At 43.1% G+C, this 26,624-nt stretch overlaps 1 protein-coding gene across 2 annotated transcripts in view; it reads left to right on the top strand.

Moving 5' to 3' along the window:
* The window catches only part of LOC310748552 (ras-related and estrogen-regulated growth inhibitor-like), a 28,928-nt gene extending 10,456 nt beyond the window's left edge, over window positions 1–18,472 (top strand). The window contains exons 2-5 of one of the 2 annotated variants that reach the window (XR_014541343.1): window positions 5,978–6,034; window positions 8,749–8,822; window positions 11,443–12,832; window positions 15,199–18,472. Coding sequence is in view for 1 of the 2 variants with exons in the window: in XM_083584403.1 (XP_083440529.1) it covers window positions 5,978–6,034; window positions 8,749–8,822; window positions 11,443–11,928 (617 nt within the window). In the remaining variant the exon portion in view is untranslated. Of the gene's footprint in view, window positions 1–5,977; window positions 6,035–8,748; window positions 8,823–11,442; window positions 12,837–15,198 lie in introns of those variants that run through there. The other variant, XM_083584403.1, reaches the window with a different exon arrangement.
* Window positions 18,473–26,624: the final 8,152 nt, after the last annotated feature.

A 26,624-nucleotide genomic window follows, 5' to 3' on the forward strand; every position in this document is an offset into this window, starting at 1 on the left:
CAGGGCCCAGCCTTACCATTAGGCAGAGTGAAGCAGCTGCCTCAGGCAGCTGTCATGAAAGCGCAGCAAATGTATTCAATTTCTTGCAGTGTCACATTGTGTTCAATATTTTTATTCACCGTGTAGTTTATTTGCACGTTTTTAATGTATGTTTTATTGTTAGTCTCCATGGGCCTTCTCGTTGGAGGGCAAAACAGTAAGCATAAAGAAATTACTTTTTTTGCAAATGCTAAAAACAAATACCAAGTTTGGGCTGTCTGGTTTCAAGGGGTGTTCTTGTTGCTGCTGCATGAATCATATTTCTCACTTATAACTTTGGAATTTGTGAGGAGAAACATAAATTCAAAATCTGTGTTCAAATGTTACCCATGAAATCCCACTTCCACCACTAAAGCTGGAAAAAAAGCATATTACTTTCAGTAAGCACATAAAGTAAGAAGGGCAGCAACACAATTGATGATACATGACTGGCCATTCTTGGTGGTGGGTCAGTTCTTTAGGGCAGTGGGTCCCAAACTTTCCACCTCCCCAAGGACCACTTGAAAATTGCTGAGGGTCTTTACGGACCACTTAATAACATTTCTGTCTGTTGTAGCAATCGTAATGTGCTTTGCTGTTTGGTTTTCATTTTCATTTGATTGCTTCGTTTACTTCTTACACATTGCATTTCCATAGAATTCTAATTTTAAAACCATAAAAGACAATATGAGAAATAAAAGCTCAGAGAAGCTCCCCTGGCTGGGAGGGCGCTGCCTGCAGCCTCCTTATGCCAGCAGACTGCCTGAGCAGATGCTTAACTATTAGTCACTTTAGCTGCCACTCTGCTGGGCATGTCCTGGACCTTGTTTAGTGGTCATCCAATCCGCTGCTTGATAGAGTCCTGGTTGCTCCTGGGCCCTAGTGCCCATCCTGTCACTGTTTATGTGTGCAAGGTCTACCAAGTGCTCTGTAGCATCTTGAATTGATCCAAATCTGCCGCCCCTCCCATCCTGTCGCTGACTCACCTTGGCTCATTATTAAGCCGGCTCTGATATTATATATTTGTTTCACCATGTATTTTTGTATATATTAGAAATTAAATGTTTAGAAAATGAAAAATCCAGTGCTTTAAGTCAGCACTGTCTGATTTCGGTCAGTGCCCACTGTGCCACATCACTCTGTTTAAAATGGCAGCTTGCAGACTCAGCTGCCTGATGCTGATTGGACTGCTACCACTGGCTAATAGAGCTTCTGCCAGAGCCCAGCCTTACAGGTGAAGGCTTATTAGAGGGTACGTCACCAAGATCCCCTCAAACCCAAAGTCCTGAAGGGAAAGCTCCTGCATGTATTCCTGGGCAAGGCAAGATGTTTGTTCCTGCCCATTGGCTCCCCATACCTGTAGCTGCTTCATAGATGAGTGCAATCACGGATACAGATTTATGTCTCATTCTTAATAAGAAATCTTGCTTAGCCAACATCTATTACGGCTTTTTTTACAAACAAACAAACCCAGTGATATGTGTGAATTGGTAACGGTGATGTATGCCCCTTGCTGCCCTGATTTTTAATGTATCTTTTCACATGATGTGTTAGCACCAATTTCTCTGGTAATGAATTCGTGACTGCACATTTCTTATCTGTGGAGAGGATCATGTTAAATATTGAGCTATATATGCAGATGTATGACACGGTGTTCTGGATGGAAGAAAGATTAATCTGGTGATGAGTCACTTCCCTCCAGCCATTTTTATATTTACTTTTAAAAACAACAACAAATTTATACTGCCTGTTTTCCCTTTTGGATTTTAGGGTGCTGTAGAATCCACTAATCATAACAAATGCGGTAATAAAACAATAAGTAAAACCCATTACAGTACATTATGCATTCTTGGGTTCACAAAAAGAACCGTTGGCAACTTTTGTGAGGAATTGTTGCTGGTGTTGCTCTGTGCTACCTAGAAAGGACAGCAGATTGACACGTCCTGACATTTCCTGAGGCTGTTGTGTTCCTTTTTCTTTTCTTTTTGTGGAGAAAATGTCAATCTGCTGAGTCCATCCAGTACATACCCTTAACATCTTTACCTGTGGTAGTCTGTGGTATTGTGACAAATTGTGTGCTGTTCATCCACCCTAGGTAAGATGTGTGGTATCTAAGGCCAGCTGGGTTATTTTGGTACTTGAGGCAGAAAGTCCCACAAGTGACTGTCCCACAAGTACCTCTCCCCTTCCCTGGCAGCACAGTTTTGAGGAATAACAAGAATAATAGCCAATGCTTTGTTAACAATTTTCTGCCCTTCCCTGACACTCAAAAGTCACCTCCCTGGGGCAGCTGCTTCCCTCTACCTAAGGGCAGGGCCAGCTGCACGAGGAGAGCATAATAACCATCACCACCTTTCTTTTGATGTGCTTTTGGACATTTGGGATAAAACCAGTGATATTTCTACCTCTTACTACCTGCAGAAAAGTTTTGAAATTGAACAAGACACGAGCCCTAAAAACATTAAGAGTAGCCCTGCTGAATTAGCCCAGTGGCCCATCTAATTCATCATCCTGTTTTCATAGTGGCCAACCTAATGCTAATGGGATGCACAAAAGCAGGGCACAAGCACAATGGCACTCTCCCTTCTTGTGCCTCCGACGCTTGACATCCCGCCTTTAAAAAATTGTCTAAACTCATTTTAAAGCTATGCAAGGTGGTGGCTATTGCTACATCTTGTGGGGCTTTTTAAATATATACTGTATGTGTGTGTATATATATATATATATATATATATATATATATATATATATATGTAGTGAAACATCTTTATACCACTTTTTCAAAAACACCAAAGCAGTTTACAAAAAAATCCTCTGAAAGACAAAAGCATTAATAACAAAGTTAAAACATATAATAAACATGTATGGCCTTTTCAGATGCACTGTATAACATTTCTGGCTCCCTAAACCATGGTTTTGTAAGCCAGGAACAGCTGTCTGGTCTGTACACTTCTCCTTTGCATCCTGACCTCCTCCACTGACTTGGATGCTGTGATCCTAGTCTCGTCATGTCTTAAATGGGGGGACTATGTTTTAATATTGACTTACCAACTAGGCTCCAAAGCCACAGCTTTATCCTGGAGGATGATTATGAGGAGTGGCGGGAAGCATAGAGCCCCAGCGCTTTCTCCCGGCTTAATGAAGAAGGGTTTATTGAGCAGGAAACGTTGAACCTCAACTGGCCAAAAAAACTTGACGAAACAAGAAGTCTTACAACCTTTCCAAAAGGATATCAATGCAAGAAGTTGCATAACCTCTGTGGGACGGAGGATGCAAAGGTTTGGGACTGCTACTGGAGAAGCTCCATCCCAAGCTATTACTGTCCAAACTTGATGTGTGAATGAAGCAGATTGTATGCCATCTAAGTAGACCTCTGCTGGCAACTGGTCTTGTGTGTGTATAGATGGTCCTTAAAATACGAGGGTGTGCAAGATCTTAACATGCTTGTGGGTCCTATTAGCATTTTCTCAATTGAATTTCCAGGCTCTGTTGTCCTTGGCTCAGAAACAAACACCATGCAGCTACCGTAGCTCTTTCATTATGGGAACCTTATTTCTAAAGTTACTCCCTAAATGATGGGGACCCACAGAGTTTGTGCTTCGTCTGGGCCATAACCACATCTCCTTTTCACAAACAGGAGCCCACCCATCTCTTTTTCTGCCTCTCTCAGCCTCTGCCAAAACCACCTACATTCTTTAACCTCCCAACCCTGTGTGTTATCTTTGTCTGCAACTCTTCCCTCCGGCTGGCTGGCTGTTCTGTACAGAGTTCTCTGAATGTGTACTTGGAAGGATAACCAGTGCTTGGATAATCCAGTCCTTTGTGTTCTCTCTGGCTGTAAGTGATAGTTTGGTCTGTGGTGTGTGTTTACTTTTTTCCTTACCCCTAAACTTAGAAGAATGAGCTATATGGAATATGAAAGGACTCCTGATTACTAAAGCTGCCCACACAAGGCAAATTATGTTCAAATTATGGTGTCCTTTTCCCCCCTTCTTTAAAAAAAAGAGTGTATGGAAACTGTTATTCTGATGGGTCCAGTGCTTATTTCCTTTGTAAGTTACTTACAGTTTATACTTTTACTTAGATTTTATAGCTTTGAATCTCTTATATGCTGGGAGATAAGACAATAGCAGAAAGACTAGAGAACCACAATGTTTTAAGGACCCTATTGGGCCAAATTACTGCTTCAGCAGATGCCTTTTGCACCAAATTAATCCAGCACAAAAGGGATTTGAAATTTAGGGGCAAGCAAGGTATCCCAGATGAAAGGTTTTCCATTACCCTGGTCTATAAGATGATCCCACATCACACTCTTTTTAGACAGACCAGAGAGTGGGTGCACATGAGAAAATAAAAATTATCTCCAAATGCAGATAGGTAGCCGTGTTGGTCTGCCATAGTCAAAACAAAACAAAAATTTTTGTTTTGTTTTATCTCCAAATGGTTTTATTTTTGCTCCCTCTGCCTACCCAGCTATAATGATGGAAAGAAGACCTTAAGTTTTCATGACTCACTCTTATATTGTGTAGTAGGAAACAAGGCAATCTCCCTCGGGGACGAGCAAAGGGTCATACCAAAATATCTCCTCCTGTTCTCCCCAGAGTGATGGGTACAGATTCCCAGGCATAAAGGCTGTGGGGTGTGGGTGTGTGTCACGAGTGTGGCATGTTCGCTGTCAAAGGCATCTGGTTAGCTTGCAGAGCAGGGAAGAGAAGGGCTGCAGGCTACGTGCAGTCAAGGCGGTTTCCTGCACTGACAACTTTGCCTTGTCCATTCTCGCCCTCATTTGAAATACTCTTCCCACCCTCATTTTGAGAGGGTATGCTGTATCTTCACTGCAGGCTTTGACTTGTACCCCCTTCCCCACCCTGATGTTATTTGTCTTGGCTTGACGTTTTGCTGCTTCTGAGGCCACGCTTCCATATTTTAATTTTAGGTGTTGGGTGGGTTACAGAGAAGGCTTTTGCTAGCTTTTTGAGAAGAGGCATGGCTCATTCTTGCATATTATTGTCTCTGTGAGAGAGACAATATTGTATCTGAGAGAGAGAATGATGGCTACTTCCCTTCATGTGCTTTAAGAAACACTGGTTGGCAGATGCAATGTCAGAATTAACCTGTACACGCCGTTCGTGGAAGAGCTCCAGATTAAAGGATGTGGGAGCGCTGGATTGAACTGTGCAGTGAGCCTCCACATGGCTCCCCTGGTAGCATTCACACATTCCTTTCTGCCCACCACATTCCACCCCTGACTGTTCCTGAGTTTTGGAGAATGAGCCACCATTGTGCTTCTTGTGCTCATTCCAAGCTGCTCAAAAGAAAGTTTGGAGCCCAGGAAATCTGGCACTTACATGTCCTTTGCTGCCTTTTCTATCCACCACCCTGCCGCCTCTATCTGTTTACTTCCAAAGTAAATGCTCATTGAAATGCTCATTGTGACATTATGTGTGTTTTGGAGTTGTATAAGCTCACAGGACTTTGTTCAAAAGTAAATTCCACTTCAGTTTTCATGTGGGAAGCTTCTAAGAAAGTGCACCTGTGTGTGTGTGTGTGTGTGTGTGTGTGTGTGTGTGTGAGAGAGAGAGAGAGAGAGAGAGAGAGAGAGAGAGAGAGAGGAGGATGCATTTGTTTATTCCAGCCCATTACCTGGAAGTGCACCCCTTTCATTATCTTCATTTGTTGTCCCCAAAACCTCCTGCCAACAGTCATATGTCTTGTCCTTAAGACTCACCCACTGATCGGTTCCTTGGTCATGTGTGCTTTGATATTCTCTAGGTGAAGCTTTCCCAACTGGGTGTCCTCTAGATGTCATCCCTGACAACAACGAATCATGCTGGTTGAGAGGGATGGTAGTCCAAAACATTTGGAGGTCATCAGGTTGTGGGAGGCTGCTGTAGACTATTGTTATTTCTGTATTGGTTTATTCCATTAATCATGTTTCCTTTTCCTTTTTCCAATGAAGCTTTGACAGTGAGATTCATCACTAAGCGATTTATTGGTGATTATGACCCAACTCTAGGTAAGTCTCACTTCTGGCTTATGTCTCTTGTACACGTTCAGAGTGGTTGTTATTTATTTATTTATTTATTTTATTATTATTATGATTATGATTATGATGGAGAGTTGGCTCCAGCACCAAGAGCAATTGCCATTTAGCTCTCAAATACAAACTGTTTGAAGGAAGTGGTGAGGGTGATAGTTTAATGATAGTGCACATGCTTTGCATCCAACAGGTTACAGGTCCAATCTCTAGGCATGGTTGGGAAAGACTTTTGTCTGAGAACCTGAAAATTTGGTACCAGTCAGTGTTAGATAATACTGCGCTAGATGGTCTGGCTCATTATAAGGCAGCAGCCTATATTCTTATGATGGAATTGGGGAGGCTAACTAGTGCTACTACTTTCATACAGCATCAATGGACTCTCTACTTGGTGAAAATAATGTCAACGATTGGACAAGATGCTATGGTGGTGAGCTGAAGGTTTAGTGCAAAGAGTACCTAGCACTTTGTTCATTTCTCCATTGCCATCTTGCTCCATTTACCAAGCAATTACATTCTAGAAAATGCCTTGATATTGGACCAATCAAGCTGAATCTCCACTGGGCTGAGTGTCTGTTCTTTGAATATAATAATAGAGCAAAGCACCATCTGAAAATCCTTTCATAGTTCCCCAGAAAGCCTACTTTGCCTCCAATTCACTAGTCATTTTGAAAATTTAGGTCATTATGTACATGTTGTCATTTAGCCTAGAGAGGCTGACAGTCTCCCATCTGCAAGGGATCCCACCCCCACCACACCCCAATTGTCAATTTGGGAGAAACTCGTGGAAAATTAGATTAATACCTGTTCAGTCCTACATTTCCTCATTTTTGTTTTCTTTGATGGCGGAGGTATTCTGCATAAAAGCAAGAGCTATCCCTCCCCCAACCTCCAGACTCTTCAGATCAGGTACCTAGATAACATGCACGTGTCCTGAAATTACTGCATTTTCAACAAGGCAAAGAAGCCTGCCTTGGACAGAGCTGGAAGCTGATAACTCTGAAAAGAGATGGAGTGATTTGTGAAGTGTTGGGCTTGAAGAACGAACAGGAACTAGTTTGGGATACTGGAGCCCTCAGTAAGGCTTCCTGCTGTGTTGTTGTAATAGCAACATAAACACCTCCATTTGGAGTTACATATTTAGAGGTTATGCTGTTAGTCCATCTGGCCTTTTGAGGATGGTGTGGGAATAACATCGTGTGGGTTGCAGTTTCCTGAATGGTTACTAAAAAGGTTTGTTGATGTTTTCTTCTTTTTCTTCAGAGTTTTCCGCCCCTCACAGCTGAAAAGCAACTTGCCATTTCTGTCTTGTCTGTTCAGCATTTTTTATTCTTGGGCTGGGTTGAAATCCTATGCACACATTTTTTTTTAAGGAAATAAGCCCTTATTGAACACAGTGAGGATTACTTGCAAGCAAGCATACATAGGATTGCATGGCATGTCACAGAATTCACTGTGCACAAATTTGGCTGATCTGTAGAATTCAGAGAGGGCTGTGGGTGGGGAGGGTGAGCAGAGGGAGAGAGAGAATCACCTTTATTCTTTTCCTTTTGACAGAGAGGCATAATTGCCTGCCTTTGGGTGTATTATTCTCCTCACAATGTGACTAGACAATATATGGCACGTCCCCACCCTTTAATCCACAGTGCATATGGACAGGCTCCTTTATCAACACATAGATCTTGAGCAGAAGAAGAATAGCCCTCGAGGCCAAGATGACTTAATAAGGCTTGTGGGAGCCTGGACATTTCATAGTTAGAGGGCATGTGAGGTTTCAAGGTGAGAACAAGATGTCTGGGAAGAAATATGTTGCTGTGCACAGCTGCCATTCAGGGCATCTTTTGTTCACTAGGTGGCCTTTTCTGCCTTCCTTGGGCTGAGTTTTGCCAGAACAACTGGTGCGCTTTCATTTGAAGTCACTGGCAAAGTTCCCTTTACCGTCATGGTCCTTCCCCCACCCCACCAAGACTAGTCCCAGAATCTCTTCATTTTGAAGCTTTAGGAGGCTGGGCTCATAATGAACTTTCAGTGATGATGGGCTATATTTCTATCCACAGTCACAGTGTGGCCAGCTGCCATTGCAGGTAACAGCCTGCATACTACAAACCTCTCTGTCCATTTGCACACACACACACACCCAATCTACTTTTCATCTCTCCTTCTGGAGAGCTCCTTTTAGTTCCTCTCTCCTTCTACATCCCACCCTTCTCTGAGAGCCCTTGTTGTGTCTGAGGTGAGGCAGGGGGCATTTGGGAAGGGGCTCCTCTGTTTTGGCACCCCACTTGTCTCCTTTGGAAGGCTCACCTGATGCCCACCAAAATCCTTTAAAAATAAATAAATTATTGGGTTTGAAGAGTTTTGCCGTCTGACTTTACCTGTTCAATAGCAGGCTATGGTGTTTTCTTGAGTTTTATATTTTGATTGTAAACTGCACTGGAAGTTCTCGAATAGAAAGGTGGTATATAAAAATTAATGATGAGGTTAATAAAAAAATACAGGTGCATAAGATTTCTCAGCAGTGCAAGACGTGTAGGGGGATTTTCATGCTGGGCTGTGTACTTGCTTGTGAGCAGAACCAGGAGGGCAGACAAAGGAAGAGAGCACTCTCCACTCAGCATACTTTTAGCTTTTATTTTTAATTCTGCTTTGCGCATATGCCAAGGGATTTCTCATACATGTTTTATGTTCCACAGAGATGATTTATAGGCACACAGCTGTCATCGATGGAGAGATGGTGCATTTTGAAATTCTTGATACAGCAGGACAGGTAAGGTTCTGGTCACTATATCTCAAAACGAGGGGACTGGGAAGGGGCCAGAAAAAAGCCACCAAAATTTCCCAGAGGGCTTGGGCTATAAAATTTGGGGCCATAAAATTTGAGGCTGTTTATCTTGGAGAGAGAAAAGACAAGTAAAGGGGGGACATGATAGAGATGCATATAATTATGGCTGTTGTGGACAAAGTCAGTAGAGGCATTTTGTCTCTCTTTCTGATAATATCAGAACCTGGGGCCATCCAGTAAAGCGGAATGGCGAGAGATTCAGGACAAACAAAAGGAAGCACTTCTTTCCCCAGTGCAGAGATAACTTAAGGAATTCACAGGCACAATATGTTTTAACAGCCACCAACCTAGATGGCTTTAAAGGGGATTAGATAAATTCACAAAGAATGAGACTTAACAATGGCTATTATTCATAAAGGCTATATTCTGCTTCTAGGGGCACCATGCCTCTGAATACCAGTTACTGGGAAACAGTAGCAGGAAAGGGCTCTTACCTTCAAGTCTTACTTTGCTGTTGTCTTTTTAATCAGTATTTCTAGGTTTCTTTTCTGTCCAAAGGCCTTCAGCATTGCTTAGACAAGGTAGACAAATCCAATATCAATAGAATCAAACTATATAAAAAGACAGACGCAAAGCAACAACAAACATTTCCAGTCATTAAAAACCTCAGAGGCATCTGGTTGGTTGCTGTGCTGAACAGGATGCTGTGCTAAGATGAACCATTGGTCTCAAGCAGAAACATAAACTAATAATAAAGCGGTGGAGGTGGAAGCTGGATGTCCCCTTACCTACCGTATTTTTCGCCCTATAGGACGCACTTCTCCCCCTCCAAAAATGAAGGGGAAATCTGGGTGCGTCCTATGGGGCGAATGCAGGCTTTCGCTGAAGCTTGGAGAGCGAGAGGGGTCGGTGCGCACCGACCCCTCTCGCTCTCCAGGCTTCAGGAAGACACCCGCAGCCTAGGCAGCCCTGCGGGAGTTCCCGCAGGGCTGTCTAGGCTGCGGATAGCAGCCTGCTTCCCGGAGCGCCAGGCGCACTGAAAGCAGAGCGCCCGGCGCTTCGGGAACACATCCGCAGCCTAGGTAGCCCTGCGGGAGTTCCCGCAGGGCTGTCTAGGCTGCGGATAGCAGCCTGCCGCCCGGCGCGAAGGACACCCTGAAGCAGAGCGCCCCTCGCGCCGGGCTGACATCCGCAGCGTGGGGAGCCCTGCAGGAGCAAATTTGTGTTAGTTGTGAACTTACTGTCCAGCCAGTGTCTCTTAGCCTTGACCCCTCTACTGGAATTATACTGACTGATCTCACATAGTTGCTGTAACTTTTATTCCGATAAAAAGGAGCCAATGTGCTGGTTACATGGTTAGAGTGTTGGACTATGACCAGGAAGATCTAGATTCAAATCTCTACTTTGGCAAAGTCTCAACATGTTACTGGAAAAAGGACATTATCTATCTATCATCTATCTATCTATATCTATCTATCTATCTATCTATCTATCAATCTATCATCTATATCTATCTATCATCTATCTACTATCTATCTATCTATCATCTATCTATCTATCTATCTATCTATCTATCATCTATCTATCTATCATCTATCTATCTATCTATCTTTATTTATTTATGCATACATACATACCCTGCCCATCTGGGCATCTTCCAACACAAATAAAAACGTAATAAAACATCAAGCATTAATAGAAACAATCTGATCCAATTTTAAAAAATCAGAATAACTTTAAAATAAACAACTTATATCAAATAAAGCAATATTCAATAATCCATTAGACTCTAATAGTAAACAGTAAAATTAAACATCAGCAAATAATAATTAAACAGTTTGCACTTACCAATTACAATTAGGAATTACTAATCTATAATCAATAAAAATAACAACAAATCACAATGCCATTATAAAATGGTAGCATGTCCTCATACAATAAATAAATGCCTACATTATTTCAGTGTAAGCATCAATAATGTCTGTTTCCAAGTAAGTTACTTTTAGACACAACTGTACTGCTCTCCCTTCCTGAGCAACATTGCACAATTGAATTTAAATCTAACTTGTCCCATTTTAAAGACACAGACAGAATGTAGCATGGACTGTTAGGGAAGGATGGGAGCTTAGTTACAGAGCATCTGCTTTGCATGTAGGGGGAGGTGTTGGCAAGTGCAGGGGAACTCTGAGGCTTGCAGAAGCACAACAAACTTTAGGGGAAAACACCCAACAGCCCATGATGGCTGAGGATGCCCATTGGGCGTAGATTGTTGTTGGGGCCGTGGAATGGAGTAGCTGGGGACTTGAACAGAAGTTCTTCACATTACAACCTTTTGTTGCAGGTCCCACTTGTGAGTTTATCATTTCATTTTCTCTGTCTCTATTGGCCAAAGTAGATGAATTGTGGCTGACCAAATCTGGGACCTGGATGACCACCGAACAACTGTCAAGTGGGCTGGGTGGGGAAAGATTCAATCTGTAGAGGAGAACCAGTGACCAGAAAGGGGGTACATAACCACCATTGGTCATTGGGTACAGATGTTGTGAGGTCTTTGCAAAGAAGGTGCCATGCTTATACAGATTTGCGATTGGTCTCTCTGTCCTAGGAGGAGGACTCTCTACAAATTGAAGAGAAGATAAAGTGGGGAGATGGCTTTGCTGTGGTTTACTCTGTCACTGACAGGTGCAGCTTTGATGAAGTCATGAGGCTCTGCTTCCTCATCAACCACATCCATTCCAGCCCAAAGCGGAGCAGCACGAGTGGAGAGCCGCCCGTCGTGATTGTCGGGAACAAGAAGGACCTGCAGTTTGACCGCATGGTGTCCTCTGAGGATGGGGAGAACCTCTCCAAGGCCCTGAAGCATCCTTTCTACGAGATCTCTACCAGGGACAGCTATGAGGAGACGGTGGTGGTTTTCAACACTTTATACAATGAGCTGATGAAGCAGGGTCATTTTTCCCCAGGGTCCTTCAAGAGGCGAGCAGTGTCTAAACTAATGGAAAAGATCCCGAAGATTCACGCCAACTCGACTCTGGCCTCGGGTGGCAGGAGCCTGAGCTTCAATTCCTTCAGGGACTACATCCCGGAATGAACTTCTGCACAGGCCATTGTGAAATGATGGGCAGTTTACACAGGGACCAGCTGGAGTTGGCAAGGGAGAGTGTGCAGAGCTGGTGAACTGGCAAGTCCAGAGACCTGTGCATTGTTAGGAAGGTGTTGTTTTCCCCTAACTACCTTTAAAGGCAGGGAGGTCACAGGGTGACCCTAGACCAGCTTTGTGGTACAGCAGTACATAAGACCAACCTGACTTAGTCAGACCAAAGGTCCACCTAGTCCAGTATCCTGCTGTGAACAGGAGCCACACAGATGCTTCTGGGAAGCTCACCAGCAGGATATGAAGGCAATAATCTGGCCCCCTCCCCCCGTTTCCACCTCTGGCAATTGGTATACAGAAGTATACTATCTCTATAGCTGGAAGTTCCATTTAGCCATTATGACCAATAGCCATTGATAGACCTACCCCCTGTGAATTTTAAAGCCTTCTTTGCTGGTTGCCATCGCCACATCTTGTGGCAGCAAATTCCATAACTAAGGCTGATGCGCCACATTTTCTTCTTGTAGAGATTAGTCTTCTAAATCCTGGGTGGAAGGGCAGCTGTGAATGTTCCTTTGGTCCATGGTCTGATTATTCTTTTTGGGCACCCAAGAAAGCAAGGAAAAGTGAAAGTGGATGCCTTTGCCAAGGCTGGACTCTTGATGCGGAGCTCCGCACCAGCGCAGTCTTGTTGAGTCAGTCTTGTTGGAAGGAGGGGTGGTGGGATCTACAAGTTTTGCAAAAGGCTTTTTAAAAGGCTGATTAATATGTGTTCTCATCTTCCTGGCTCCTGCTAGTATGTTATTGCTCATTCCTGTCCATCAGCATAATGGTTTATGCATCTGACCTTTTTCCATAATGGACCAAGGCCAGTGGCCCCACCAGTTTTCTATACAGTACAGTCAGGATCATAGAATCATAGAATCATAGAGTTGGAAGAGACCACAAGGGCCATCGAGTCCAACCCCCTGCCAAGCAGGAAACACCATCAGAGCACTCCTGACATATGGTTGTCAAGCCTCTGCTTAAAGACCTCCAAAGAAGGAGACTCCACCACACTCCTTGGCAGCAAATTCCACTGTCGAACAGCTCTTACTGTCAGGAAGTTCTTCCTAATGTTTAGGTGGAATCTTCTTTCTTGTAGTTTGGATCCATTGCTCCGTGTCCGCTTCTCTGGAGCAACAGAAAACAACCTTTCTCCCTCCTCTATGTGACATCCTTTTATATATTTGAACATGGCTATCATATCACCCCTTAACCTCCTCTTCTCCAGGCTAAACATGCCCAGCTCCCTTAGCCGTTCCTCATAAGGCATCGTTTCCAGGCCTTTGACCATTTTGGTTGCCCTCCTCTGGACACGTTCCAGTTTGTCAGTGTCCTTCTTGAACTGTGGTGCCCAGAACTGGACACAGTACTCCAGGTGAGGTCTGACCAGAGCAGAATACAGTGGCACTATTACTTCCCTTGATCTAGATGCTATACTCCTATTGATGCAGCCCAGAATTGCATTGGCTTTTTTAGCTGCCGCGTCACACTGTTGGCTCATGTCAAGTTTGTGGTCAACCAAGACTCCTAGATCCTTTTCACATGTACTGCTCTCAAGCCAGGTGTCACCCATCTTGTATTTGTGCCTCTCATTTTTTTTGCCCAAGTGCAATACTTTACATTTCTCCCTGTTAAAATTCATCTTGTTTGTTTTGGCCCAGTTCTCTAATCTGTCAAGGTCATTTTGAAGTGTGATCCTGTCCTCTGGGGTGTTAGCCACCCCTCCCAGTTTGGTGTCATCTGCAAATTTGATCAGGATGCCCTTGAGTCCATCATCCAAGTCGTTGATAAAGATGTTGAATAAGACCGGGCCCAAGACAGAACCCTGTGGCACCCCACTAGTCACTCTTCTCCAGGATGAAGAGGAACCATTGATGAGCACCCTTTGGGTTTGGTCAGTCAGCCAGTTACAAATCCACTGAGTGGTAGCATAGTCAAGACTGCATTTTACCAGCTTCTTTACAAGAATATCATGGGGCACCTTGTCAAATGCCTTGCTGAAATCCAGGTAGGCTACATCCACTGCATTCCCTTCATCTACCAGGCTTGTAATTCTGTCAAAAAACGAGATCAGGTTAGTCTGACATGACTTATTTTTCAGAAATCCATGCTGACTATTGGTGATCATAGCATTCCTTTCTAGGTGCTCACAGACTGTTTGCTTAATGATCTGCTCCAGAATCTTCCCTGGTATTGATGTCAGACTGACTGGGCGGTAATTATTTGGGTCCTCTCTTTTCCCCTTTTTGAAAATAGGGACAACATTTGCCCTCCTCCAGTCTGCCGGGACTTCGCCTGTTCTCCAGGAATTCTCAAAGATGACTGCCAGTGGTTCTGAGATCACATCTGCCAGTTCTTTTAATACTCTTGGATGTAGTTCATCTGACCCTGGGGACTTGAATACATCTAAACTAGCCAAGTATTCTTGTACTATCTCCTTAGTTATTCTGGGCTGTGTTTCCTCTGCTGAATCATTTGCTCCAAATTCTTCAGGTCGGGCATTGTTTTCTTTATCGGAGAAGACTGAGGCAAAGAAGGCATTGAGGAGTTCAGCCCTTTCTGTGTCCCCTGTTTGCATTTCACCATCTTCTCCTCTGAGTGACCCCACTGTTTCTTTGTTCTTCCTTTTGCTACGAACATACCCATAAAAGCCTTTTTTGTTGCTTTTAACCTCTCTAGCAAGCCTGAGTTCATTCTGTGCTTTAGCTTTTCTGACTTTGTGTCTACACGTGCTGGCTATTTGTTTGAATTCCTCTTTGGTGGTTTCCCCCCTTTTCCATTTTTTGTACACATCCTTTTTTAATCTTAACTCAGTTAAAAGTTCTTTAGATAGCCACCCTGGCTTCTTTAGGCACCTTCCATGTTTCCGTCTCATTGGTATTGCCTGAAGTTGTGCTTTTACTATCTCCCTCTTAACAAACTCCCAGCCATCATGAACTCCCTTTCCTTTTAGTATTACTGTCCATGGGATCTCACCCAGCACTTCCCTAAGTTTTATGAAGTCGGCTTTCTTAAAGTCAAGAAATTGAGTCCTAGTATGCTTGGCTGCTCCTTTCCGCTGTATAGTAAACTTCAGAAGAGCATGATCACTCGCGCCTAATGATCCTTCCACTTCTACCCCACTAACCAGGTCATCAACATTGGTTAGGACCAGATCTAAAATGGCTGTTCCTCTTGTTGCTTCTCCCACTTTCTGGACAATGAAGTTGTCTGCAAGGCCAGTGAGGAATCAGTAGAAGAACATGTTGGAAGTGGCTGAATAAAGGTTTGGTTAGAAGGGAGTTCTGTTTACATTGAGCAGCAGTGCCATGTGACTTCATGGCAGGAAGCACTGAGGTCAGAGAATAGGGAAGTTCATGGAATTGTGGAGCTTCAGGCTGCAAAACAATGCACACTATCCTAGAAGTGAGGCCCACTGAGGACTGTAGGACTTACTTTTGAGTAAACGTGCATAGGATTGCACTGTTAGTGACCAGAAGTGCATCAAGTGTGCCATAAGACAGCTTCTTCCACCACCAATCTTCCTGTGTAGTTAGTACCATCAGTATTCAGATAACTGACTTTTTATTGGTGTGTAGATATCATAGCAGGGAGCACTTTCAAGTCTCTCCTCCTTTCTGGCAGATTTTTTTTCTTGAAGTAGGAACATAAGAAGCTGCTTTAGGGCAATGGTCGAACCAGCCAAGTACTATTTGTCTTAACCAGCAGCCAACTCTCCAGTATCTCAGCTTTGTCCATCGTTTTCATTTCCTGCTCTTTATTTAACTGGAGAAACCAGGGATCGAACCTGGAAGCTTCTGCTTGCAGAGCATATGTTGTGTCATTGAGCTATGGCCCTGACCCAAATTAGTTATTTCTTCCTCTTTTAAGGCTGCATCCATTGTCATGCTAATATACTTGTAGGCACTTGCTGTTCTGGAAGGAAAGATGACCAACTTGTTCCACAAAGGCTTCCATTCTACCGTTCAACACTGGAAAATAGCATTCTGTTTGCCTCCTGCTTCCTTCATTGACTTCTGTGTAGGCAACTCAGAGAAGCTCTGTGCGTTGCAAACACAGATATTTTAGTTGCAGCTTGAGGGGTTCTCCATAGATCTGAAAATAATAAACATATCTGCCTGCTCTTCAGCAAAACCCCAGGGCCATCTTTTGCTTATTTCTGACAACAAAAGGAATTGCCTTCACCCAACGTCTGAGAACATAGCTCCCTCTTGAAACCCATTTGACTCTTAGATCCAAACTAAGCATTTTTAAAGTCAGCTTGTGTGGCTTTATAATTACATTCTGTATTGTAAAATGATATGGTACTCTGCTGTTGACTAATAGCTGTGTACAAGCAGGAAATGGAATCAGAGTATATGAGGTGGGCATGGTGAGAGGAGTACAGCTACAGGGAGAAATACAATGAAGCCGGAACTAGATGATACTGGAGGTTTCCAAGATCTGGAAGCCGCTAGAAGTTGTGGACTACAACTCCCATCAGCTCTATAGCCAGAGCTTGAAAGTTGTAGTCCGGAACATCAGAAGGGCACCAATTGGGCTATCCCTGCCCTAGGCCTTTTGCGGTGGTACAAATCTATTCCTGTGTTTTATTTCAAAAGTGGGCATTGCCACCATGAATCTACTTAAAATGGAACAGAACTCTTTCGTTTTTATCCAAGGTTACTAAAATAAACACTTTCTTAGATTTGTGGCATTGTCAGCTCAATAGCTGCCACCTGGGTTAGGAGCTTGACTCTCCCTCTCCCTGCAGTTTCTAAATCCTAAATCAACACTGTTCCATGGGGCACCCTGCAGTGATCTCAAGAGAATGAGTAAGTGTGAAATAAAAATCTCTTCAAAGCCCCAATCACAAATCCAGGCATATGTTCAAAACAAAGGCTTAAAATTCTCTCAGGATGCTTGACTTTTTAAAGGAGCCAGGACTAAAAATTTCCTTTCCCTCTTTTAAGTAGCCTAGCAGAACTATTGTTGGATTGACTGCTAAAGTGGTTTGCTTTCACAGTCAAATGCTATTCTGGTTTGTCTCATGGGTCGGGGGGGCAGTTATACCTATCTCAATTGAAATTTATAAGAAGCAAATTCTAAATTAGAGTCTATGTCTCTTTCCACAGGTGAAGGCTGTTAGCTGGAAGATTTTTTTATTTGCTAGCGATAGAGAATATTCAAAAAAGATTTTAATTTAAAGGATGATTGTTTGCATGTGTCTTCAGTAAATTTTCCTGTTGAAGAGGTCAGGAAAGCTAATCCTCATGAGAGCAGCTTTAGATATCTGCATTGTTTTATACAACTGTATTCCAGCCACTGGAAAAGTGCATAGCATCCTTTCTGATACCTTCTGTTATTAATGGATTCTGCTGAACCTGTCATGGGAACTGTAAAATGTACTTGCAGTGGTATATAGATTGGATTTTCTAGGAAAGGGGGTGATGATTCACATACATTACAGCCACCTACACCACCTTCATCCAGGTTTCCAACCTCTCACAGCCACAGAAATCTCACATCCCCACCAGTCACTGAAAATGGCGGCTACTGTAGTTTTCACAAAATACACAGTATTTCTCATGCTGCGACTTGATTGGCAGTACATAGTTACTTGCCTAGCTGCCCTTTGTGACAGACAGTAAAATTACTCCCCCCCCAAAGCAGTTTATGTGCTTCTTCATCAAACGGAAACTTTAATTTGCCAAAATTAAATTTCACCCCCTAAAATGACGTGTTGTACTAGAACATAAAAAGCCCTTTTCCTTTTCCACTGAGGAATCCATGTGTGTGCTTCCTGTTCTGTTAAGCAACTTTCCACCAGCCATGGAGGTACTGCAAGGAACTGCTGCTTGTTTTATATACACACTCATACACATAAGAGAACTGAAACAATCCTGCCTCAATGAGGGCCTCCTCCCCAAAAGTACAAACCTTGTACAATTGTTTGTTCCACAGTTTGGGGTTCCTTGGGCAAGATATTTAAGGTAGGACACACACACACACCATTGCTGCTTCCTGCTCACTTTCCCATAGGGCTGGAGGTTGGCAAGCAAACGAACTGGCTGGGTGAAAGAGGAGGAACAGTATTCATTGCCACTTTTGGGAGAGGGCAGTTAGTGAGTGGTAATAGCTGCTGCTGTTCCTTGGCTCAATGTCACTTGCCCAACTGGATGGCTGAGTGAGCAAACGGATAGCAGCGAGGTGCAGCCACAGGGGACTTGGGGGAGTGGACCCTTGTAAGACACTGGGACCCTCAGCATCTGCCCACGAATACTGGGCAATGGATGGAAATCTCTCTCAAAATGTAAATGCCATTATTTTTAAATACTTCATAATGTATTTTACATGTATATATTTTTTTTTTCTTGTAACTTCCGTTGCATTTTGTAGACCTGGTGCCAGAAATCTTAATGGTTTGCTGAGGGTGAAGAAAAGTTGCCATCTTCAGCAACTGTTTGTATATGGAATGGTGATGATTATTCTGTGAATTAAAAAAAAATAATTCTCAGGTTTGTTTCTTCAAGCCATTTCATTTTAGACGTTCAGATGTAACCAGTGTTCAGCGGCAACTGAGAATTCACATGAAAAGAAAAGGGGAGGAACTCAAGGTTGTGTTAAGCTGATTGTTCCATCAGGAATGCATTTCAGCTTACCCCATGGAACGATGCCCCCCTCTCCTCCCCCTTTATTTGTCCTGATCCCCACAGAGCCAATTTTTTTGGGGGGGCGGGGAGGAAGCCTGGTTACTCCAGTGGAAGGCTGTGTCCAGGCATAGATCTCTCTTACTGGAGATTCCAATATTTTTCTGTCTCATGCAACTTAGTAGAGATGACAAAGTTGGGCATGTTTTCTTCCAGAGGCAGTCAGCTGTTTTATTTACTTATTTGCAAAACATTCTATAGCACCGACATTAAGAAAGAAAATATGGCAGTGCACAACAGAAGACCAACAATAAATCTGCGTTCATTGAACAAGTACAAAAACATGTTGCAGCTGGATGAGGAGCCGTCCCAGGTCACAACTGATGCACTGAGAAGTGTTGGGGGGTACATCCTGCGCAGCTGCCATGTTGTTAAAAGGGGACTATTATCTTCAAATAGGTGGTTTGTGTTTGTTCTTTGTGTGGGAGAGGAATGATCTATGGGAATTCACGGTCACATGCTCAGTGTCACCATGGGGGGGGGTCAGATGTGGCTACTGAACAAAAGTTGGTTTGGCCTTGACTGCTCATGCTGTTAAAGACCAGCTTCTGTCACCAACAGTAGGATAACCCCATTATTACCCCCCACTGCTGTGGAACCATATGATACAACCCCTGCAGCTCCCGTTGCTGCCACTGTTTGTCTTTCCAATGGAGGAGGGTGTGAAGCCACATCACGAATGGTTTTCAGCAGTAGTCAACTGTGAGGTCCACACTTGCCTTGAGCTGTCCTGTGAGGGTGTTGAAAGGAGACAGATTGCTAGTCCAGCTGCAGAATGGCGTCTTTTAGTCTTCTATCACTTAATCTTTCTGAAATCAGCCTCAGCTTCAAGAGGGATAGAAATTGGATAGCGCAAAGATTTTCCATTGCTGCCCATGGCAGCAGCCTTACGTTTATGTATATATCTCTCAGGAAACAATGACTTTGCTTTTCAAACTTTTCAAGGACAGGAACATGCTCCTGGGAATGTTTAAGAGAGAGAGAGAGAGAGAGAGAGAGAGAGAGAGAGAGAGAGAGAGAGAGAGAGTTCCTCTTCTAGTCTGAAGAAAGGTATCAGGACACCCAAGCCACAGATTTTACTCCAACCAAAACCCTTCATTCCCATAAACATGCACATAATTGTGCTGGATCTCCCCCGGCAGCACTTCTTACGGACATTCACAGCCCTGATAGATTGACACAGATGATGGGCATTACCATTCAAATACTGTGTGCATGCTGCATCTTGTGATCAATTATGTGTGGTGGGGCTTACCGGCCCCTCCAATATTTTATTAAAGTTGGCACCCCTGCTTCCATGGAAGTTGATCTCCACACCTCTACCTACCTATACACAGGCACGCATGCACATACATACATACATACATGAACACTACCACCAATACCATCCTTTTTGCCTGGTAGCAGTCCTGTAACTCGGAAACTGTCCTTGTTTGCACATCACAACAATCCACACTTGGGCTTACTGGGATGATGTGAATATTTTCTCAGAGAGGCACTCACAGCTTGCTTTGCTGCTCTGGGCTTGGTTACAGTTTGTGATCAGTGAGGTAGAGAGAACTCTGAGCCCAGGTTCAGGCAACACACTAAGACAAACTTTGGCTTAGCTCTTCATGGTGTAAGAGCAAAGAGGACGGGGAGGAGTTAAACAGCTGTGGTCTCCTCTCCACGCGCCTGCACATTCACAGCGTCCTGGGAAATCATGCCATGGTTTGGCTTATGATGCCTTGCCAACCAGGCCTATATGGAATTGTCACTTTTTGTCTTTCTGTCGTTTTCTTTTGTGGCCTCTCTTTTTCAGCTGTATTCTGCATGTGTATATATTTTCAAGTAAAAGGCCTTTTAATCAAAAGCCCACTTCAACCCCCTTCTTCTTCCAAATGTCAGAAGATTATTTGTCCTGTTCTTGGCTATAAAGAAGCTATGACTCGAGCAAACTCATGGTATTCGAATTGTCAATCTGCATTTGCTAAACAGGCATTTCCTGTTAATATTTTAAGTGCATTACTGCTGAGCACAGGATTTTCTGCAGCCAAAGAATCAATTTTTTTATATACCAACTGGATCAGCCACCTCCTGTGTCAATTATTTTTTGTTGCCATGTGATTGTAAACTGGATGGTCTATAGGCAAAACTGAATCAATCAGGGCTTATTCAGGTATCACAGCACCAGACAACCATCAGCCTTCTCACAGTTAGACTAAGAATCCAGAGAATGGAGAAAATTCTTAAAGAAGACAAATGTTAACTTCCCAAGTTTTATATATACAGTGTATATAAAAGAGAAAGAGCTGACTGAAAAACTTCTGTTCCCTTTTGTTATGTGAAATGGCTTATTCATATAAGAAAGAGTAGTTTGGGTTTTTGCAGAAAATGTTTCATAATCTATACAGTGGAAGCAGTGGAAGGCTTGCTTGTCAGTTCGCCCTTCAAGTACATACAAGTTTTTGACTATCAAAACATTCATAAATCTGCTTTGCTGAGACTTCAGCATCGGCGAGTCTTTCCTGCTGCTCTGCAGTTACTGTGGGAATGAGGGAGAGCCAGAGGCTGCCTGAGGACACAGCACTCCCTCAGGGAGGGACAGTCAACAAAAGAGTAGAGTCTGAGGTGAGGAGGAAAGCTGTGCTCCCACAATACAACCAGCCCCAAAAGGAGCAGGGGCTGTACCCTGGAAGAAGGCAGAGACCGGCTAATAATACTATAGAATGATGCCAGCCCTGTAAGCTCTGCTGCTCCTATTGGTTGATATGTTCTCCTTATACTGCACGACTTACAGTACATGCATTCCTGTATCAAGGTTTGAAACAAACCAATATAACCATGCTAGAATGGGGATTTACAAACACATCTCAACCTTTCTGTGGTTTTCATGACATAGGGATATAGGAAGCTGCCGTTAACTGACTCAGACCATTAGTTCACCTTGCTCAATATTGTAAAGGTAAAGGACCCCTGGTCAGTTAAGTCCAGTCAAAGGCGACTATGGGATGCGGCGCTCATCTCACTTTCAGGCTGAGGAAGCTGGTGTTTGTCCACAGACAACTTTCTGGGTCATGTGGCCAGCATGACTAAACCGCTTCTGGTGCAACGGGACAACGTGACGGAAACCAGAGCACACAGAAACGCCATTTATATCCTTGCACTGGCATGCTTTTGAACTGCTAGGTTGGCAGGAGCTGGGACCGAGCAACGGGAGCTCACCCCTTCGCGGGGATTCGAACCACCGACCTTCTGTTTGGCAAGCCCAAGAGGCTCAGTGGTTTAGACTGACTGGCAGCAGCTCTCCAGGGTTTCAGATAGGGGTCTCTCCCAGCCCTACCTGGAGATGCTGAGGATTCAACAGATGCTCTGCCACTGAGTTATGACTCTTCTCTCTCACCTATGAGCAATGGATTTTTATCGGCAGCACATGAATTTTCCACTTTCTGGTTGTACATCCATGTTTCTACTCTCTCCACATACTGATCTATCCTTTCTGTACCAAAGTGTATTTTTCATAACTATTAACAGGTATACTAGGCCCCCTACGCAATTCTTTCTCCATTTCATAAAGATGAGCATCTGCTGTGCCTCATCTTCTTCATCACCTCCATCAACCCCTATTCTGGTCTCCAACTGAAGTTGGCAACATCAAGGAAGACCCTTTGTCAGTTTTCTCTTGCTTCTTCATCTGAAGTACAGCTCAGTTGATTAGAGCCAGGTGCTGATAACACCAAGGTTGCAGGTTTAATCTCTGTATGGAACAGCTGCATATTCCGAGATGATCCTCAGGGTCCCTTCCAATTCTACAGTTCTAGGCATCAGTTCAGCAGAGAATAATAATAGGCAATAGTGAAATTGATAAGATTCTCCTCAACTTAATCACTTCAGTGGAAGGGGGGAGTTAGGGTGATCAGGTGAGAGTGAGGAAAGGATAAGCTCTTGTACCTCTGGTAGTCTGTGCAGAAGGGTTTCTTTCATCAGAGGTAGTTTGTCATCACCACAACTGCACCACTATTAAGAGGTGCAGAAATCATGTCCTTTGTTGCCTCTGACCACCCTAAAGAGGATACTGAAGGAATTGTGTTATGGTAGGAAATACAGATAGGGAAAGGATGCCCACACACTATCAGTCTGTTACCAACCATGTAATAAGAAGGTTGTATCTAAGTCTAGTCAAAGGGCAATATATAATGAGCCAAAATCCACAGTTGGCAGGCAACTGTTTCCCTGTAATTTAGGTGGAGGACATGTGGTTCCGAATGAAGCTGGGAAAAACACCATTTGTGACTGGTGCTAATGGAAATTTGCTGAAGTGGGAGAAGATTCATGAGTGATCATTTAAACATTTGAAAACGCTCATTTGATTTTGGGTGAGGTAGGTAAAAGTTGGAAGAGGGTTTTTCACAGCAACATGCCCAGCTCAATACCTTGTCCATTTAGCACTGTGGGGACTCTACTCTTACTCACACAATGCTCTGTCTCAGTGAGCCAGCCACCACAATATGTTTGCATGGGTCTAGGTTAAGAAACCACAGGTTTATTAATAACATATAATATCACATAAGAAGAGCTCTGCTGGGTCAAACCAAAGATTCATCAATTCCAGTATCTCATTTGCCAGAGTAGCCCACCAAATGCTTCTAAGAAGCTCATGGCGCATAAATGCTGTTTCTCCTCCAGGTACTGGTATTCAGAAGACTAACAGATGTGAAACCAGATGTTCATTCATTTATCTATCATGGCAAATATGTGTTTGCCAGGTGTGTTTTTTTTTAAAAAAATCACTTTTGAGTTTTAATAGCTGCGTAGAAGAAAGGATTTCAACAGGTGTACTTTGCATGACAAGCTACGCCTCTTTTTTAATTCTGCCTAAGCCTGGGGCCATCGCCACCTCTTGTGTGACTGAATTCCATAAAGTAATTACAGGTTGTGTGTAGAACAATGTCATGAGAAAATTAATAAGGGTGCTTGGAAAAAATAAACAAAGGAGCAGCCCTGTTTGAATCCTCTTAAGGAGATGTGAGCCAAGCATGGCCTGCTCAGCTTACGCATTGAGAACCTACCTCTGAGCCCATTTGCACTATCCATTTAAAGCAGTATTATACTACTTTAAACAGTCATGGCTTCTACTTAAGGAATCCTGAGAACTGTAGTTAATGGTGTTTCGAGTTGTTAGGAGACCCCTATTCCCCTCACAGAGCCACAGTTTTCAGAGTTGTTTAACAATCAATCCCTTTTCCTGGAGAACTTTAGAAACTGTAGCTTTTTCTGAGGGAAATACTGGGTCTTCCAACAACTCCCAGCACCTTTAACAAATGACAGCTCCCAGGATGCTTTGCTGGAAGCCATGACTGTTTAAGTAGAATGATATAACTTTAAATGTACCCAATCTGGGTTGGTAGCCCTGAGTTCTATTATTATGTGATGGTGAAATTTCTCTTTCTCCACAGCATGCATAATTCTGTAACCCTCTATCATATTCCAGTAACCCCCCCCCCCCCAATGTTTAAGGCTTAATCTAAACAGCCCAAAAACCCCTTTATGGGTCCCAGGGTCTGTTCTCCTTCCAAACACAGAAAAACTAAATGATGTAAGAAAAAGGAGCAGCTGGGTTTCTGCAGGAAGCAATTGGTGGGGTGAGGGTGAGCTGACAGTCTCCACCCACTCACTGGTGAATCAGCTGAGTGGGACATAATACGAATTTCTCCCAAATTCTTTGGCTGGTTCCAGGCGCAGTGGCTTGGTAAACATAAAAAAACCAGGAATTTGTTACATTTCAATGTGTGGGATGGTTAGAGAGAAAAATATGTTTCTCAGTCTTCTTACTGTTTAAGGCTCTGCTTTGGCTGACAGCTGCTACAGTCTTTGCCCCCTACATGGAAGAAAGCTCAGTGTACCAAGCTGCACATGGACCTTAATAGCATGATAAAGTGTCACATGTTGTTTGCCTGACAACAGCCAACAGAAAATCAGATTTGTGTATCAGTTCTCCATGTAGGAAACTGAATAATATATGGCTCAGACTGCCTACCGTGACAAAACACAATTACACTATTTTCTTTTAGATACTAACCTACTAGTTCTGGGAAATTTATTCCAATGTCTAGGCACAGTCAGAAAAAACTGTTGGGTTTTTTTTGTACAATAGAGTTCCTGGGATCAGCTGCCACCAGATACCCAGTGCCTTTTCTTTTTCAGTAAGCAGACACTGAGAACATTGCCCTGGTGTGACTATAGTTGGTATTGCATCGCCTGAGCTCTACGAGTGCGGCTTTCTCTCAACTGAAGTGCAGGGTGTTATAGGACTAGGACATTTGCAGGGAAACCAAAATGCTTGTTTACAAAGCTATTGTACTAGAAATAGAATAGAAATAGAAATACTTTATTGTCACTGTACCACTTGTTTACAGTGAGATTAAACGAGCCTTACTGTATGCTTGTGAAACATGGACCACTTATAAACGCCATCTCCAACTCCTCGAAAGATTCCATCAAAAGTGTCTCTGAAAATTTTTACACATCACTTGGGAAGACAGGCAAACTAATGTCAGTGTACTGGAAGAAGCAAAGATCACCAGTGTTGAAGCAATGATTCTTCAACATCAACTTCATTGGACTGGTCATGTTGTGCAGGTGCCTGATTATCGTCTTCCAAAGCAACTACTCTATTCCAAACTTTAAAAAGGAAAGTGTAATGATGGTCAATAAAAGAAGTTTAAAGACTGTCTCAAGGCAAATCTTTAAAAATGTAGTATAAACACCAACAATTGGGAAATATTTGCCTGCGAGCGCTCCAGTTGGAGAACAGCCTTTACCAAAGGTGTCATGGGCTTTGAAGACACTCAAACTCAAGAGACGCAAGAGAGGCTAAGAGGAAGGCATCCTTGTCCCCACTGTGGAAGGACATGTGGATCCAGAATTGGCCTCCACAGTCACTTACGGACTCACTGTTAAAACCATGTTTATGGAAGACAATCTTACTCTGCTACGAATGATCGCCAAAGAAGGAGAAGAGGTATTGCAAACACACGCCTAACTTTTGAAGGACTTCAGCTGCATACCCATTTGTAAAAGAAAAATGCATTTTTCTCTCAGTCCAGAATCTTTCATGCTCATACTCAACATGCTGCTTCTAAAGTAGATTGATTAGAGATCCTGCCATCTACAAGGGTGGGTGTGGTGACTTGATACATACTGTAGTTGAAAACCTTCCCTTAGACTAGGTTATCCTCACCTCTTCCTTCCTGCACATGCACCAGGAGAACAAAAATGGTGGTTGCAATCCTTAGGCAGATGTGGATGCATATACCCCAATTCTGGCACTGCCTACATCTGTATTCATCGGTTTTCAAATGGACACACTGCAGGGTAATGAAGAATCAATCTGCAATGGTCTTTTATTTTTGGAAAGAAATCAGTTGCTTAATAAGTTTTTTAAAAGAAGTTTTAATTAGTTTTTAAAAATAATTATAATCTGAAATACTGAGTACAGTATTTCTTTCTCAGAATGGGAGACTCATCAATGTACCCCCAAATTGCTAAGCTGTTCTCACCCTAGTGAAAAAGCAGAAATCTGATTAAACTGCCCAAAAGGAGGAACTTGTTTGTTTAAAATATTTTTATCCAGCCTTTTAATCAAAATACTTTCACAGGCATGTCATAAACTAAAAACAATAAGAATTAAATCCCCTAATCACAAAAACAAAATAAACGATAGCATTTCTTAAAAGAGCAAAGTTTTCTAAAAGCGGTAGAATAAGCAATAACAATCCAATAAAACTCTAAAAATAACCAGCAGAGGAAAAGGTGACATAGCTCTTTTATACAGAGTTATGACCATTAGTCAGCCTGTCACAGTCTTGCCTACTCTGACTGACAGCTGCTCTCCAGGGTCTCAGGCAGCCACAGAGGCCTTTCTTATCACCTGCTGCCTGACCATTTGACTGGAGTTGGATATCACCCACAGGCAAATAA

This window comes from Podarcis filfolensis (genome assembly GCF_964270895.1).
Source record: "Podarcis filfolensis genome assembly, chromosome: 1".
Lineage (NCBI taxonomy): Eukaryota > Metazoa > Chordata > Lepidosauria > Squamata > Lacertidae > Podarcis > Podarcis filfolensis.